This window comes from Anabrus simplex, chromosome 2 (genome assembly GCF_040414725.1).
Source record: "Anabrus simplex isolate iqAnaSimp1 chromosome 2, ASM4041472v1, whole genome shotgun sequence".
Lineage (NCBI taxonomy): Eukaryota > Metazoa > Arthropoda > Insecta > Orthoptera > Tettigoniidae > Anabrus > Anabrus simplex.
The window spans coordinates 558,729,335-558,748,355 of record NC_090266.1 but is presented as its reverse complement, the minus strand read 5'-3'; the positions used below and the strand labels follow the sequence as shown (position 1 = coordinate 558,748,355).

The 19,021-nt window shown below is 38.5% G+C and overlaps 1 protein-coding gene across 2 annotated transcripts in view; it reads right to left on the bottom strand.

The window, feature by feature from the left end:
- Positions 1-1,953: 1,953 nt before the first annotated feature.
- Positions 1,954-19,021, bottom strand: part of LOC136864224 (F-box only protein 30) — a 199,263-nt gene continuing 182,195 nt past the window's right edge. For both annotated transcript variants that reach the window (XM_067140946.2, XM_067140947.2), the window contains one exon: positions 1,954-6,754. In XM_067140946.2, the coding sequence (XP_066997047.2) occupies positions 6,667-6,754 (88 nt within the window). In that variant the 3' untranslated portion in view covers positions 1,954-6,666. The remainder of the gene's footprint in view (positions 6,755-19,021) is intronic.

Below are 19,021 nucleotides of genomic sequence, written 5' to 3'. Positions count from 1 at the left end.
TTGAAAATGAGACATAGCTCTCATAGTGCATTGGCACTGCTGGTGGCTTCAAGTAGCCTGTGCAGTGGTCTCCACGGTATGCACTAGCCTTGCGTCTTGGGTGGTGTGCTAAGTCCCAACTGACAAGCCTAACTTAGCACACGAGGGCGGAACGCAGGCAACCAAGAATGAGTTAGCTGGAAAATTTGTAATGTCCAATAACGGACCATTATATTGGTATTATAAATTTACTCATTCGGGACAAATATTTTAGGTTCCCTATGGGAATCAACATCTACATCATTTGATGGCCAGGCAGGCATCAATTTTTGAAAATGAGACATAGCTCTCATAGTGCATTGGCACTGCTGGTGGCTTCAAGTAGCCTGTGCAGTGGCCTCCACGGTATGCACTAGCCTTGCGTCTTGGGTGGTGTGCTAAGTCCCAACTGACGAGCCTAACTTAGCACACGAGGGCGAAACGCAGGCAACCAAGAATGAGTTAGCTGGAAAATGTATAATGTCCAATAACGGACCATTATATTGGTATTATAAGTTCTTAGAGAACATAAAATTCTCAGTGCCGCATTTAAGCTTATACTTTCTACTTCGTAATAATTAATCACAGACAGTGTTAAACATTCTTCAAGTGCAGTTCAACTTTAATAATTATTTATAGACAGTGTTGAACATTCTCCTAGTGCCATTAAACTTGTTTAATTTATAACAAACATGTTAATATATCCTGAACTTGCACGAACTGTAAATATTACGTTCAGAGTTGTGTTCCAATCATAAAAATGACGAAGCCAGTCAGTTAGGAACAGTCCGAAGTTAGCGACCCAATAGAATATTTTAAACTGTCCTGCCAATATCAGCGGACTTACATCGCGAACTTGACATCGTGAATTTGTACATAATTTTCCCCAAGTATCAATACGGCTGACATGCAACGTGTGATCAGTTACTCAGTTCAATTGTTTTCTTTTCAAGTGTCAATTTCATGAACCCTTGACATGTGTAATTCAACGAGGTGTTTGAGTCAAAGATTCAAGTGTCAATTTCATTAACATTTGACGTATCCCAATTATAATGAATCAATGCGGTATTTAGAGCAAAAATTAATTTATTCGACAGTGATACAAGTGAGTTGAATACCATTCGGGGGACTAGTGTGCTCATCACCACGCCTCACCCCTCAGTATTCTCGTGCGAGATCGAACCCTGCAACATGTGCACCTACAAATTCAAGAACTTCCAGATCCTCCAGAAATTCTCGAAATACTCGAATGTTGAGAACTTCACATCAAGGACGGGCGCGGTCTACGAGCCCAGTAATCATCCCAAGTCTGGAGGTTCCAGCATGCTACAACTCATCAAATCAACTTGTGTTTAAAGGTGATATGAATTTGTTTCAATTGAACAATAAAACCAGATTTTCAAAAGAATACAAACTCAATGTATTCTCTGTACCAACTCCAATGCTTACATTCCACTCCTTACAAATATTCCATACTCTTCAAGCTAGTATCAGCAGCTAAGACATTTTTCCTGGTACAATATATTGAACTAAAGCTTGTTGTTAATATTGAAACTATCTTTCCTTTAATTACGCACACTGCAACCACTCATTACATCCCGGATCCCTCTGGGCTTGTTTTCCACTACGTATCCCTGTTATAAGTGTTTCATTATTATTATTCTCGACCTTAAACCTGTTGTCTGTTATCGAACTCAGACTTCGCCCAAGAGACTATAACAATGTCAATGCCTTTTTTCAGGATTCTAATACAAGTAGTTTATAAGCTATCGTAGTTTGAAAATTGCAAACACTAGCAGTTGCAGAATTACTGGTATTTACAATAAATTACAGCACATCTGTATCAAAAACAAGTGATCAATAAATGAACAACATACAAGTAAGAAACTGAAAAATTTATTTTCTACATAAATGAACACTGACAAGAATGGCCAACTGATCATTAAATGTTGTAACATATCTACCATAAAAATGAAATAAATAAAAAATTGAAAACTAATATCATAAAATACTTCCAGTAACAGTGAATGAAGAATTTCTCAAACAGGGTAGGAAATTTAGAGAAATTCTTTCATACATAAACCACTTTTACACAATCTAAAAAATGTTAAAAACTTTCTTCAAAGATAAAGATTTCAAACAAAAAATTAAATCAATAAACAAAAAACAAAAAAAAAGAGACAAAATTACAATACAAGTGTGTAAATTGTATTAGCTCTTTGCCTACTGAATATATTTTCCTGCTTTAACAGCAACAAGGCTATGCCTTACATCACCAGCATGATAAGGTCACTTGAGGATTTTATTTTTAGACTGGTACAAAAAATTGCACTGAGATAGAAAATTGCCCCATATAAATCATTCTTGTCCAATGCAGCAGTCAGTACAGATAAATAAAATGACAATATTAAGATTGATGCAATGTATGTTGTAGTCCACCTATTAGTGAACATACAAAGTATACACCATAGTATCTTTCTAACACACACTCCCTGGCATTTCCAGGATTTAAGTGTCAAAAATAAAATCCCTGAGTTTCCTGGGCTTCCTGGAAATTCCAGATACAAATACCAAAACAAATCACCCGTACACAAAGAGTTTATCATCCACGGAATTCAGGTGAATAAAATCCCTGAGTTTCCTAGGCTTCCTGGAAATTCCAGATACAAATACCAAAACAAATCACCCGTACACGAAGAGTTTATCATCCACGGAATTCAGGCGTGCGACTCAGTCTAATTTATCACATTTTCATTTCATCTAGGTTGCTGCAGCTTAGGTCAGCATCAATTTCTCATGCTTTGCTAGGGTTGTGTCACAAATGAAGAATAACAATCATAACAATTTATCACATAATTCTTATATAAATGTGACATGCAGCAGATGCAAAATAGGAAGAACTTCTCATATACCAAATGCATATTTCTGAGCTTGATGTCAGTTTTGTACAAGAACATTTCCTTCTGAAGTTATCCTCAATAAAATGTTGGAATGTTTAAGCCTATAAACTAGGCAATGAAATGGTACTATCACAGAACAATGCCCACAGTAAAGTAAGGAACATCAAACAGGGCCCAGTAAAAGGCAAAGGTGAAACTTAAATCTAACATTACCGCTTGTATACAGCAATTTTCTGCACTTTAATCAATAAAAATGCAATATATCAGCAAATATGACATTTCTGCCAATGTACTACTCAGTAAAGAAAAAGTATTTTAGTAAAATACTGGTGGTAAATAACTATAAAGAAATCTATAAATCAATACAAAGATGGCATAAAATACTTGATACAGTCTCCATACACTTCCATAAAATAATGAAAATTTATGATAAGACCCATAATGATCTATTTTAAAATTATCTTTCAATGAATGGACAACAGGAATCAAAGCAAATTCACTATGTTATCTTCTCTTCTGCAATTCCAATAAATGTTCCAAGAATTTATCAAAGAAATGCCTACAGATATCTGAACACTAGCACTTTGAGACTTATATAGATGCCAACACTAAGAATGGACATAATCAGTACAAATACATTACACTTTGAGCAATACATCAGCTGGAAAAAGTACTGCTGTTTACTTTGCTATTAAATTCACTAAAATCTTAATATATTTTATTACGTATTATTGTATGAGGTATTCAGACATTCAAAATAAAATTTAAAAAATTCCCTTTTCCAACATGCACTTGAGCAGGTTATTGCAACCAACATTTTCTATACAGTATTTCTGAAATACGTCAGCGTGAACTCCTCTGTAGCCGAACTCAGTCTATATGAATTCAATACCCATCCAAAAATTAAGAATACCTAAAATAACAATACTCCTTTCCTTCAATGCTGGCCATTTCCTTTCCTTGAAAAAGAATGGCAGCTATTTTACCTTAATCCAAGAAAACACAAAACAAGTGAACTCATAAACTAATAATACTGAATTTATTTTGGCTGGGCAAAGTTTTGAACAAGATGGTTTAAGACAGGGGCAGTCTACATCATAAGGCCAATAATTTCTAAATATCAGACATCTGAAACTCGTACTCAATGCATACAACACTAGTTCTTCAAGAACTATACTTGTTTTTGACATCACGATAGGCCAATGGAAAACCTTGTACAATCAAACACGAGAAAATAAATTCTAAAATTATAACCTAAGAGCTTAACAGGACCTGGAAAATACATCTAATTTTACACAACAAAATGTAAGGAACAATATCTTGAGCATTGCTACACATACCTAAAAATGTCTAATGTATTCTGCCTTCTTTAGTTATTCCTAATACTTGTTTCCCAAAATATTTCAACAAAAATAGAAATCTAGGCCTCTAGCAAACATTATTTGTACATGGAAAGCACATCTCAGCTTTAAAAAATTAAATCCCTAAAAGTGCAATTCTAACTGAAGAGAATTTTCTGATGACTTTAACAGGAATGGTTATTCCATGGGAAAATAGACTATGGTCTGGAATGTCCAATATACTTTGCATGTATTTTGTAACAAAGTACTTGTAAATCATCTTAAATCTTTAAAATATAAGTAAGTTTGAAACAAACTCAAGGAATTGATTTCCTAAACAGACCAACCAATATTGCAGAACAATCTATTCTCATATCAATGAAAATGGATGACATTAGCGCATATAAATAGGAGGATTATGACATAAATCACTGCAAACTATTTTTTTCCCTCACATTTGAACGGTGCTACCATACAATGGTCATATGTCCTGGAACACATGACACATACAGTACACGGACTCAGCACGAGATGGCGGTGCTTTGGACATGTACCATGCACAGGGCGATGAGACTGCAGCAGTGAGTCAGGCTCCGTGTAGAACGGTTGTGACGAGGTAACTTCAGCGATGGGGGTGGGAAATACTGGAACACCTGCCATACTCGCTGGAGCTGTATCCGTGCAATTTTTACCTCATCCCAAAGAGAAAGAACTATTGCATGGGAGGTGGTTTGGCACACGACAGGACATTGCCAATGCTGCGAAACATGAAACTGGAAAATTCACACAGGGTGTGGTGACCGAAATCCGATGTGTCTGCACCACTGTCAATGTGCAGTAGACAATCTAGGGGACTACTTTGAAGATTTACTGTTCGATGGCTACTTTACTCTCTGAGAATAAAACATTATGTAGCACAAGGATTTCATGGCTGACAGTTTCCTTACTATATATCCTACAGCTGATAAACCTGCTCGGCATTATTCATACATTCCACAACACCTTACGCTCCCCACTCGTATTATCAAACTTCTTTTTAAAAAAATTGAAGTAAATCATAAATTACTACCAATTTACCATACCATCACTATAAAAAACAAACACTCATTGAAAAACAAAACAAAAAAAAAACACCTTTTAGTAGTCTTTAAGGAAAAACTAGGGTTATTTGCAGATGTTAATAACATGTTGGGTGCCACATGCAGCCACATGATGTCACGCTGGTCTTCAAATTTCAGATGGTGCGACACCGTGTGGCGGCACACAGTTCTTGATGTCAGAGTTGGCGTCACACCCTGTGGAGGCACAGAAGAGTTTTGGGTGATGTGCTATTGAAGATCAGCTGCAACATCTATGCACGTTGCATTGGTACTACGTGAAGAGTGAAGTACATGGTCCATTCTGGCTATGTATTTCAACTGTCACTCACCATATGGCGCCACAGTATTCTTCCAAAATCACCGACTGACATGGGTTCACTCTCACAAGTGTAAGCACACCAAACACTGTTTATATCTCGTCTGCGTGCAAATTATGATTCAACTGGTAGAGTTGTGCAAATAAATAAATGGAAGATATAGGTAATATAAAGTACTTGGAGCTTGCCAAGAAGAGGCTGTATTTTAGTGTACCATTTGCCACCGAGGTAGACACCTCATTTGCAAATAAAGAGATTTTGATTTGATTTGAAGAGAATTAGTGACATGGATATTTGTGAATTGCTAATGGATTCCAATGGAGGGGAAGATATAAGTGTTGATGACAGTGAATATAATGGTAGTGATGATGCTGTCACACTGTATTATTTTATGTGTTGTAAAAATTGGTGTGATACCACACCTTCGTATGATGAGATAGAGTTCACTTGTTACATCATATACATATATATATATACATTCCAAAATTATAAAAGCAGCCTACGTGGTGTACAACTGCCTTGGCACAAGCAGAATACTAGTTTAATTCATGCCTGGTACTAGTGGAATAGTATGCCATCATCAGCTCGACACTAAACGTGTTAAATTCAAACAGAAAATTTGACAACACTTCTTAACAAATTAAAGGGACTGTGACCGATCACAATGGTTAAGCTGCAACTGATATTGCACATTAATAAATCAAGGAAAAAAGAGAATTAATGTTCAAAATATATTGCATTATTTTGCTTTCCAGGTACCATTAAGCTGAAATGGAAGACTACTATAACAGGTGCATTTAATGCCCCTTCTAAATAACATAAAACACAGCCATAATTTTAAAGCCATAATCATAAAGCCAGTATGAAAAGCATAAAACAAAGGAGGTAAAACATATGACTCAAGCACAGCCATTATATTGTGATTTGTACTTTCATTCTTGCTATAAATACAACTCAAAACTTTTAGATCCTTAAATAGTTACCAGATATCTCATTCTACCTTTGTTTCTAGCTTGGTGCGGAGTTCTGGAGATGGTTCTTCATTAAGCAAATGAAAGAACGGTTTGGTGCAAATATTCCTGAAAAAAATCAATACCACATTAAAAAATTGCCTACAACAGAGTACAAAAAAGAGGTAGAACTGACCAAGATTAGTAGACTGATTGATCTCGTAACTATCTATCTATCTATCTATCAATCAATCAATCAATCAATCAATCAATCAATCAATCAATCAATCAATCAATACTGATATGAATTTAGGGCAGTCGCCCAGGTGGCAGATTCCCTATCTGTTGTTTTCCTAGCCTTTTCTTAAATAATTCCAAAGAAATTGGAAATTTATTGAACATCTCCCTTGGTAAGTTATTCCAAACCTTAAATCCCCTTCCTATAAACAATATTTGCCACAATTTGTCCTCGAGAATTCAAAATTTATCTTCATATTGTGATCTTTCCTACTTTTAAAGACACCAAACTTACTCATCTAATAATGTCGTTCCACGTCATCTCTCCACTGACAGGTCAGAACATACCACTTAGTCGAGCAACTCGACTCCTTTCTCCCCAGTTTTCCCAGCCCAAACTTTGCAACATTTTTGTAATGATGCTCTTTTGTTGGAAATCACCCGGAAAAAAAAAAAAAAACAGCTGCATTTCTTTCGATTTTTTCCAGTTCTCGAATCAAGTAATCCTGATGAGGGTCACATAAATGGAACCATACTCTATAGTTGGTGTCTTACCAGAGACTTCCATGCCCTCTTTTTTACATCGTTACTACAATCCCTAAGTACCCTCATAACCATGTGCAGAAATTTGTACCCTTTATTTACAATCCAATTTATGTGATTACCCCACTGATCTCTATACATGGACCGCTGGTAGCTTGGGTAGCAGTAAGCCGAATAGAAGATGACTGGCATAGTAAGATGGCAGTGAGCGAACAGTGCAGTAGACCACAAGAAGCGCGCTTGCTTTGTTTATGCTTAGTTCCTTTGAGCATACTAACAGATAGGTCGCTTGCTATGTTTCTACCGGCCAAGCGTGGCACCAACATCAAACTCTGAGGGATCAGCTGATGCAGGGCAAAACAAGGAGGTCTTCCATAAGAAGAGCATTACGGAGTGTTTTTTGTCCCGATTTAAGCGTGCTCCTTATGATTAATTGATTTAAACTATTCAAGATGGTGACAAATGCTATTCCCTTAGAATATTTCCTTTCCAATTTGTATGAAAAGTGTTAGGGATCACTATATATGTGTAATATTTGGATGTGTTTACATATCGGTTAAGCGTTACAGTGACATGATTAGGCCTTACATGGTTAACACTATAATTACTGCTTTTCTATACACTAAAACAATGCACTATAAACTCTACGCTATAAGTCACACATTTATAAAGGAATTTTCGTAGCCATAAGACATATCTGTGTCGGTGCAACGTGAAGCAAAAAAAGAATTAAGATGAAATACATCAATGAAAAATCACTAGTTTAGATATTTCACTCGCTGAATTGAAACCACGCGCCGGCCCCGCAGTGTAGGGGTACCTGCCTCTTACCCGGAGGACCTGGGTTCGATTCCCGGCCAGGTCAGGGATTTTTACCTGCATCTGAGGGCTGGTTCGACGTCCACTCAGCCTACGTGATAATAATTGAGGAGCTATCTGACGGTGAGATGGCAGCCCCGGTCTAGAAAGCCAAGAATAACGGCCGAGAGGATCCGTCGTGCTGACCACATGACACCTCGTAATCTGCAGGCCTTCGGGCTGAGCAGCGGTTGCTTGGTAGGCCTTCGGGGCTGTTGCGCCATGGGGGGAATTGAAACCACATGTTACTTCTGCATGTTAATAAAATCTAAACACACAAGGGAGCCATGCTTGTACTACCACGATTAACACAAATACGAATTCCTAAATGTAAATAATACAAATACGGTACATAATATATTTAAACTATCAAAGTATACATGTGTGGCAGATATAAACTGAGTACTATTTAGAAGAGATACAACGTTCTCTCCGTCAGTTCAAATCAAAATATTTCCTAGCATAATGTAACTGTATTGATTACGTAGTAAACAGGTGACTATCAGCATGCCCAGGTGTACTTCTACGGCAAATACGCCGCGAAATACTTGAATATCCAGCGAAAAACACACAGTAAACTATCATTATGCCATTATACGAGAAGTGGGTGTGGTTCTGGGCTTTTAAATGTCCTGGGGGCTCATATTAAATGGCTTCTACAAGCTTTAAACAAGCCGGAATGACTAAAATAAAAACATTTTCTGAAAGAGGAAGAATTTGGCTATTTTTGTATAAATAAAAAGAAAAACAGAGTTTTTGGCTCGAAATACGAAAAATTCAGTCATACCTCCCCTTAAGAATGCATAATTTCGCGGCATACATGTATACAATTTACAGCAATGTTTCCAGAAACTGTTTTTCCACTCGTATTGTGTAACCGATCGCTAATTGCAAGTATTCAGCACCTAAGTTAATATTTGTCGGCCGTTATTATACACTAATTTTTATTGCTATCCCGGAGATTTACTGACTTCGGAATGACGTGTCAGTGTTCACAATGTCCTTATGCTTTGAGTGAACATGTCTCTATATTTTTAATTATTCCAATGCGCTATTAATTGCGATTTAAAAATGATTATATTATCATTGCTTCCCCGTAAGGAGAGCTCTAGGTTGGGTACACTAACATGGCGGACCGCGCGCTCAACTTGGCGTACTTTCTCCTGCAGCGGAGAGCTGCCATCAGCGATCCATGTATAGAGATCAGTGGATTACCCTAATGAAGATCTTTCCTTATATTAACACGTAGGTACTTACAATGATTCTCATAACGAACTTCCACCCCATCAACGCAGTAATTAAATGTAAGAGAACTTATCCTATTTGTGATATTCACAACCTGACTTTTAACCCCTTTTATCATCATACCATTGCATACTGTCCATCTCACAACATTATCAAGGTCATTTTGCAGTTGACCACAATCTTGTAACTTATTTAATACTCTATACAGAATAACATCATCCACAAAAAGCCTTATCTCCGATTTCCACTTCTTTACCCATATGATTTATATACACTAGTGTCCAAATGTTAAGCATAAGTTAGGAGTAAGCAGGGCAACAGGAAATGGACAGCAAATCGCACGACATATGCACCTACCAAACTTACGTGTTCGTTCTGTATAGAAAAGGAGTGTTCCCTGCTTTGACTAGCGGCATAACTGCTAGGTAAACACAGCCAGTGCCTGCACCCCATATTCCCTCAGTCGTGTTTGTCCTGTTATAGTGGGCGGAGTGTAGCCTCGTGGTGAACGTGATAACATAATGGCACAATGACACCATTTGGACCCGTTTTGCAGGGTAGAATACTCAGTCACCTGGAAGCAGGCCACACACAGACCGAAGTCGCCGTATCCTTGAATGTGCCACAAAGTGTCATTTCCAGGCTTTGGAGACGATTTCGAGACACAAGAGATGTTAGTCGTAGGCCAGTATCAGGTCGACCAAGAGTAACCTTGGCCTTAACCACCCGACGAAATCGGAGTGCAACTGCAAGACAGTAGTCGGCGGAGCTTGCAGCCGTCTCAGGGTTTGCTGTTTCCCACCAAACTGTGTACTGGAGGCCCAGAACAGCAGGGCTGTTTGCCTGATGTCCAGCGGTGTGCGTCCCGCTCACTACAGCACAGAGACGTGTCCGTTTACTGTGGAGCCATCAACATCGAAACTATACCATGAATGAATGGAGGCATGTGCTCTTCAGAGATGAACCCTGCTTTACTTTGCAGAATGATTCTCGTTGCACATTAATCTGGAGAGAACCGGGTAGCCGATACAACCACAGGAACATCGTGGAACCAGACCAGTATGGTGGTGGTGGCGTCATGGTGTGAGGCAGCATCATGTTGAATAGCCGTACGGACCTGCACATCTTCACGGGTGGTCCGAGGAACACTGTTAATGCTCAGAGATACAGGGATAAGGTAATGAGACCACATGTTCGACTCTTCAGAGGTGTGGTTGGTGCAGACTTCCTCTTAATGGACGATAATGCCCGACTGCACCGTGCTGCTCTGGTGGACGAATTTCTGGCTGGGGAAGACATTCATCGCATGGACTGGCCAGAGAAGTCTACGGATCTGAATCCTATAGAACGTGCCTGGGATGCATTGGGGAGGTGAAGTGCATCCCGTCAGCCTCCACCAAGGACCCTCCAAGACCTTCACAGTGCCCTTTAGGAGGAATTGGATCAACTGCCACAAGAGCTCTTGGACAATCTGATAGGGAGCATGCCACGTCGCTGCGACGCATGTGTGGCCGTTAGGGGTAACCATACACTCTATTAACAGCATATTTTGTTGTGGAAGACATAGCCAAGTTTTGTTAGTTGTCAAAGGTGTACCTTAGCTATCAGAACCTTTCTGACACACTTTTTTTGGACAAGTTGTGTGACATATGGTGTGTGATTCAGCTTCCGTTTGTTCAACAATCCGTCTGACATTCCTATCAGGCGGTATGGCCTCGTTTAGTGATTATGCTTAACTTTTGGACACTAGTGTACATAAGAAAACATAAAGGTCCAATAACACTGCCTTGAGGAATAACCCTCTTAATTATCACAGGGACAGATCAAGTTTCACCTACTCTAACTCTCTGAGATCTATTTTCTAGAAATATAACCACCCATTCAGTCACTCTTTTGTCTAGTCCTACTGCACTCATTCTTGCAGATAGTCTCCCATGATCCACCCTATCAAATGCTTTAGACAGGTCAATAGCGATACAATCCATTTGACCTCCTGGATCCAATATATCTACTATATCCTGATGGAATCCTACAAGTTGAGCTTAAATGGAATAACCTTTCCTAAACCCGAACTGCCTTCTATCGAACCAGTTATTAATTTTGCAAACATGTCTAATATAATCAGAAAGAATGCTTTTCCAAAGCTTATATGCAATGCATGTCAAACTGACTGGCCTGTAATTTTCACCTTTATGTCTATCACCCTTTCCTTTACACATAGGGGCTACTATAGCAACTCTCCATTCATTTGGTATAGCATCTCCACGCAAACAATAATCAAATAAGTACTTCGGATATGGTACTATATCCCAACCCATTGTCTTTAGTATATTCCCCGAAATCTTATCAATTCCAGCCGCTTTTCTAGCTTAACCTTTTGTATCTTATTGTAAATATTATCATAGGTAAATTTTAATACTTCTTGAGTATTAGTGACCTCCTCTAACTGGACATTATCCCTGTAACCAACAATCTTCACATACTGAGCCATATTCTAATCTGCCTCAATTAATTGGTATAGATTCTGTGGCAATATTTTATTAACAGCAGCACTGAGTCATTGAAAAAATAGGCCAGTACTTTGGGAGGCTGTGTAATAAGCTTTGTGAACCAGTAGTCAGGCCAGCACAAACGAACTTCTTGTTTGAATCGAGCTGATAACCAAGCTCTTGGTCACGTATGCCACGTTTAAACTTTCAAAATTCAACCGACTGCGAGCAGGTAGGGAGAAGATTTGAAGCTGGAGAATTACTTGACACTGAGTTCAGGCTAGCCAACTTTGCTTACCCATGGCTGGAATCAATTGGATATAAACCAAGATATCCGTTACTAGGCATTATTCCACAGGTTTGATGGCATAAGATGGTGAGATGAGAATTATCAGCTACCTAGCAATGATGTATTTGATCACTTGAGCTATTTAATTACGAGATGTATTTGAATGAGAATCCGTTGAGAGACCAGTTTCTATTATCCAGCAGCAAAATACCGTTACCAACGAACTTCCTGTGAGCCTATAAAATCGCCCATGGTGGGGGAAGCTCATTCATTCCTTGTGTATTTGTGATGTGAGTCGCACGTTTGAACCGCGCTCTGTGATATTTTTAACTTAACCCCACACTGTATCAGAGATGCCAACTTTCAAGAAAGGCAATTCGTAATGAAGCCGTTAGGGAGGGAGGGAGGGGGGGGGGGGGCGGCGGCGGTCACAGTTCCCGGTAGTTTCTGTTTGGTAAACGTACACTGGTGACATGCTTTTTCTTTTGATATGTGCATCCTCTGCACTAACAGAGCACTTAACAGTTCGGAGTTCATATTAGCACAGAATTCAGTCTTTATCTTCCTCATCATGCGCAACTGAAAAATCGTGGCTACACACACTACGAAACACGTCTGAATGATATTTTGAAGAACGCAGTAAACAGGGCCATTCTTTCGAGTATTCCTCCCTAAATTATAGAACTATTTTTGGTTTATTACTAGCGTCAATAGTCACGGTAACATAACCACATGTATTTTCCTGCACAAGAAATCGCTTCATTATTTCAAACTTTATGCATTTTGTAACACATGATTAGCACATATCCTACAAGAGCAATATATATCAATTTGGGAACCAAAATTGCAATAAATACTTCAACCGTCACGCACACAGTATTCACAATTAAACGCAGTTTGTCACCACTTTACTGCCAAAACAGAAAGAACTCTCATACTTGCATGGAAGTCTGATCATGTGACGAACAAAGACAACAACTCCACAAGATATACCACTTTACAGGTGCCTATATTTCCGGTACTGGAAGCACACACTGCGTTCGGCGCGTGTAAACTAAAATATTCTTAAACGAGGGACAGGAAATGGGTATAAATGATTAGTGAGAAATCCGAAAATAATATTCTGAGAATTCAAGCTGTAATGGCATTCCTTGTGGACCCTTTGGACACATCATACATTTAGATTTAGCATGAACAAAAATCGTAATTTGTGGTGTGCGATACATAAAGGCGTAATTATGATGGGTAATATGCGATTATTACAACTGAATCGTAATAGTTGGCATCTCTGCTGTATGTGCACACTTCGGAACTTTGTTCAGTTCATTGTGTGAATCAGTATTTCAAGATAGTGACCTCTATCTTAATTTCATTATTATTTATATATGGTAAGTGTGGTTTGGCGTAACTTACAAATTGCTAAAACTATAAATTGAACTCACGCGAGAAAATTAACTTTCATATTAGCAATGAACTGTCGTGTCGCGATCGTGGACCATGAAATATCGTGTGCGTTTCCACATTAATATTCCATTGAGGACAGATTTTTACCCGGGAAATCAATCCCATAAATTAGTGGCGTGATAATCGGAACTCAAATTTGATTGCAGAGTGTAGTAAATCATAGTCAAGCACTTAGGGGAAAATCAATGTGTAATGCTCACAACCAAAGCAGTGAAGCTGATGTAATTGGAGACCAATAACATTGCAGGCGTATCCAGGACCAAGACAGCAGCTATGGCAGTTTCCAGAAGTCAGCAGGATGGACGTTCAACATTTGACGACTGCTAACATGATGTGGTAAATGCACACAGAAAAAGCGGTCATGTGACTTGTCGGTGATGCCGAGGTGCCAGCAAAGGTAAGTGTTCTAATGTCTTAAGCATGCTGTAGATAATAACAATTTGCTAGTGTAGCATCTATTTTCTTAATTTGTTAATGATTAGAAGTCAGTCAGAATGGCAGTTGTTTTATTCTTTGTATTTCAATTTACACACGTCTGGGGCTGTTTGTATGTTTCAACCCTGGGACCTGTGTACATATTTTATTTAGCTGGGAAAGAAGGGACAAGGCAGGATAGACGTAGTTAGTTTTTGTTAGTGTATTCCATATTTTCCTGTGTGAGTTATGTGTTTTTTTTTTGTTTTTTTTTTGTTTTTTTTTTTTACGATAAAGATATTTTTGGGATAGAGTCCTTGTGTATTCATGGGCCAATGCTTCTGCATTGAATTTTAGATTAATTTAGTAACATCAAACTAGTACAGGATGTATTTTTTTATTGCACGTAGCATGGATTTTCAGGTCTAGTTATAAGACGTGCGGACAAGCTGAATACAACGTTGTGATAAGCAGGATCTTAAATATTTACGGAGAGCAAGTTTGGGGTATGTGAGAGCACTGAACCAAGGAGATATTGGTTACGAGGCCAGATGTGCCGTGAATCACTTTGTGGGCTAACCGGATATGTGATAGGCAGAGAAGCCGCTTGTATTTGCTAGGGCTGATTATGTGATGAAATAGCAAGCCATGTGCTTTGCTAATTAAGAGCCACAGCTCTCTGTAGTGATTTGAAAGAGGGAGATTATGAACCTCGTATTTATGAGGAATGGCAGGCTAGGGCCTGGTCTTGTAGAGCTTTAGCAGGTAGCTACAACTGAGATTTCGTCCCAGTCATTTGAGTGAAAGGTTTTTTTTTCTGTCGCCAAGCCCGTTAAGCTCTTGAATGAACCTCTTGCTATTTCCGTATCCCAGTTAGTTAGATCTTGTCGTCCTGCAGTCAGCTGACCGACCGACCACGTGGAGATGTAAGACAGTATGCCACTGTTTGGGTTTGACGTGAAGTCAGACACGGCCGTGGATGTATCGGAACTCGTATTCCGATTACCTTTTATTTTCCTATGTATATATTTGTGTGTGTTTTGTTTCAGGAGTTTGCTGTGTATTTTTCTTGTCTTGTTGAGTGTGTTTTTTTTGTTCGTTATGTGTGATGATGTGTCCTGCATTGAGTAAAGGGGACTTTAGCTCGCAGGCTAATTTCGTTAGCCGGTTTTGACCCGGTCACTTTGCATATGGGTCGGTCCCATATATAGAAGCAGTGATTTTTGGATGGGAGTTAGTAGTGCAGCCCTAGACAAGTGTGTATTTATTTCACTGTAAGCAAAGTGTTGATAAATGTAGATACAGTATGTTTAGACAGACCCCTCACTAGTACAAGTGATCATTATTAAGGCATCACAAGGACGGTATTAGCTATCACAGCATTCGGGCAACGACTTATGAGCTTATCAGCGCTGCACATCCAATCGATAACGATGTAACGTCACTCAAATTTCCAGAAATTTTTTTGTATTTAATTCATGTTTGATATTCACGGGTCGATACCGTTTTGTTCTAAAGAGTTTGTTATTATAATGTTAAATTTGAGGGTGTGTGTAACACACATTTTATGACCACGAGTCAGTTCTTTCTCTTCTATTTTTATTTTTGCATTTTAGGATGTTTGAGTAAATAAATCCATTTTGCCAGTCAACCGAGTTCTTATTCTGTAGCTATGTAGTCATATTTCCTGCCCATACACTCACAGGATGTTTAGCAATTAGCCTCTTATTGTGTCATGCCTCACACCCCAGACGGACCACGCTCTATATCCTGAGTTAGTCGGATTTTAGGACAGGATACGGTGCAATACTGCTGACTGAATACTTCTGCCTTTTGAAGATCCTCACATACACACTCCCCTTGTTCATTAATGATTCCTGGAATTTCCTTCTTGGAACCTGTTTCTGCCTGAAAGTACCAATACATAACCTTACAGTTTTCATTAAAATATGTATTACTGCCTATTATGCTTGCCATCATGTTATCCTTAGCTGACTTCTTTGCTAGATTCAATTTTTCTAGTAAGTTCCTTCAATTTCTCCCTCATTTCTCAATAATTTTCCCCCTTTTCTTCTCTTTTTCCATTCATTTCACTTAACTAATTAAGACAAATCCTCCATTTTCAGATTCCCTCACATGTAGGACAGCTCAAACACCGATTGTACTGCACAACATTTTCGACCGTTGCCCATTCAACCAACAACTGACTTTCCCACACTTCAACAACAAAAATATACGCAAACCTCTAGTCAACTAGGAAGAATCTAATGATGTTTTAACTATCTTCATTTGAAGCTGGTGTTGTTTTAACTCTGTCTTAGCACAGCCTCATTTTATAATTAACAAAAGCTGTTCACTTGCACTGTGCACTCCATTCATATAGAGAGTGACCAACGGAGTTGACTACCTCATGAATCCTAGGGTGAATTATTTTGGTTGGAGCCAAATCATAAATAGACAAATTGGAATGTTTTACCTCATCAATTTTAACAATTATAAATAAGTGTACAGTAATTGTAAATTGTATTTTATTTTGCCAAAATCTGTATATACTACGTAGAACTACCTTCGAACTCAATATCATGTAGACTTTGATTACTTTCATTGTTGTACTGTACATATGATGGCCTCATTTTAATATTGAGAAACCACTAGCATGTTTTACAATGTGTAACTAGTCTATTGTTATTTCGTTTAAGACAGGACCTTGTAGGTGTTTTTTAATGTATTCTTTCTTACATATTATGTTCATAATTTCCAACCAGACGTCTGGTTTAATTTTGAGGTGCTTTGATATGACTGATGATGCCCCACATGGGGGGCGAAACATGTCTCCATTTTAACGATGTTTAACTAAAAGTGTTAACATCCTGTAATGTATTGAATAGGTTGGAGTCCAATAAATTCTCTTATATTATTATTGAGATTCTTTCAATATGGAAAATAAAATGATTTTCATTACTTGTAACAAACGCGTTATTCGAGATACAATTGAAAAATTCTACACTGTGAAGAAAGTCGTCCCTAGCATTCGCAAACACATCCGTAGTTTACAAGAGAAGGTAGGTCGTAAATTGGGACGAACTCATCTTCATAATGTTTTCAAAGGCATGGGCTTTGTCTGGGAGAGAGTTCAAAGTAAATGTAAGCCATTATTAGAACATGAAGACAATGTAGACCGGCATGCGAACTATCTCGTTACAATACAGCATTTCACACAAGAAGGCAAAAATATATTTTCCTTGGACGAGTCACGGATGGACAATAACTTGACTGTAGGAGAATGCTGGCAAAGAGATGATGTTATGGGGGTGGCTGCTTGGGAAAGTGCATCCATAAAACTTACTATTGGTGCAACTGGTTCTCGCAGAGGGTTTACTTGTGATTCCCAATGAATATCTCATGGTGGTCACAACACAAGATGACCATCACGTTCAAATGAATGGGGTAAATTTTGACAGGTGGTTAAACTCAAAAGTGTTACCTTTACTGCCTCTGGCGTCAGTAATCGCGATGGACAATGCTCACTATCATTGTAAGCAAGCAGAAAAGACTCCTACGCGATACGAAAATTAAAGTGACATGGATAACTGGCTATGAAAACGAGGTATAGAATGTGAAAATAGTATGAGGAAAGGTGTTCTCTATGACCTAGTATCTGCAAACAAATCATCTGAAAAACTTCTTCTTCTTCTTCTTCTGAAAAAGGACACAAAGTTCTGCATCTACCCCCATATAACTGTGACTTCAATTCCATAGATCGTCGAAAATTAAAAGGTTATCAAGACCACAGAATGTGACAGGTGTTATTTCCATGCAACACCTACAGGAAAAGATAATCAATGCTTTTTTTTTGTTTTTTGTTTTTTTACAAGTTGCTTTACATCGTACCGACACAGATAGGTCTTACGGCGACGATGGGCTAGGAGTGGAAAGGAAGCGGCCGTGGCCTTAATTAAGGTATAGCCCCAGCATTTGCCTGGTGTAAAAATGGGAAACCAAGGAAAATCATCTTCAGGGCTGCCGATAGTGGGGTTCGAACCCAGTATCTCCCGAATACTGGATACTGGCCGCACTTAAGAGACTGCAGCTATCGAGTTTGGTCGATGCGTTCTACGAGGTTCCACTTCTGACCGGGAAGGTTACAATAGCCACGTGGAGACATTGGAGCAACAATATAGGAGGAAAGACGGCATCATGGAAATAGCAGCAGATGATCTGATTGTCAATCTGAATGACGACTCCAAACCTGAGAAAAATACAGATTCAGATGCCTCACATACATGCTAGCAAATGAAGGTCTGCTACATAGGCACTTATTTATTATTATTATTATTATTATTATTATTATTATTATTATTATTATTATTAATAATATAGGGCTATTATTTACCTGCACAAACACAGATACATTAGTGCAGTTTGCTTACTGCTTTCCTGACAGTCATTTGTCTTTCCTGAATTTACATTTGTTTCTATTGCTAGTGATATGAAGTCTCTACAGTGAGTTGTTTGCTCAACAGGTGGCAGGACTGTCTCGCAGGTGTACTATTAATGTTAGGAGGATATGGATTATTATGTGTTTATTCAATAATAGTTTCAATTAGGATCTGTGTGGGGCATCAGCTTCATTTCCTCACCCCACACCACCTCAGCTTTCACAGCTCTAGACATTGTGCATGTACTGTAACACAGACTGTAAATCGAGTGAAGAAAATGTATCAAGGGAGCACGAGTTGTATGAAAGTAAGAGAAAAAGCAAAGCACAGGAGGATTCAGTAAATAAAATTCTAAAGAAGCCTTTTTCATTGATTTTCTTGCATTGTCTGTAGGGCCAGTCAATCTGCATAAGGAATA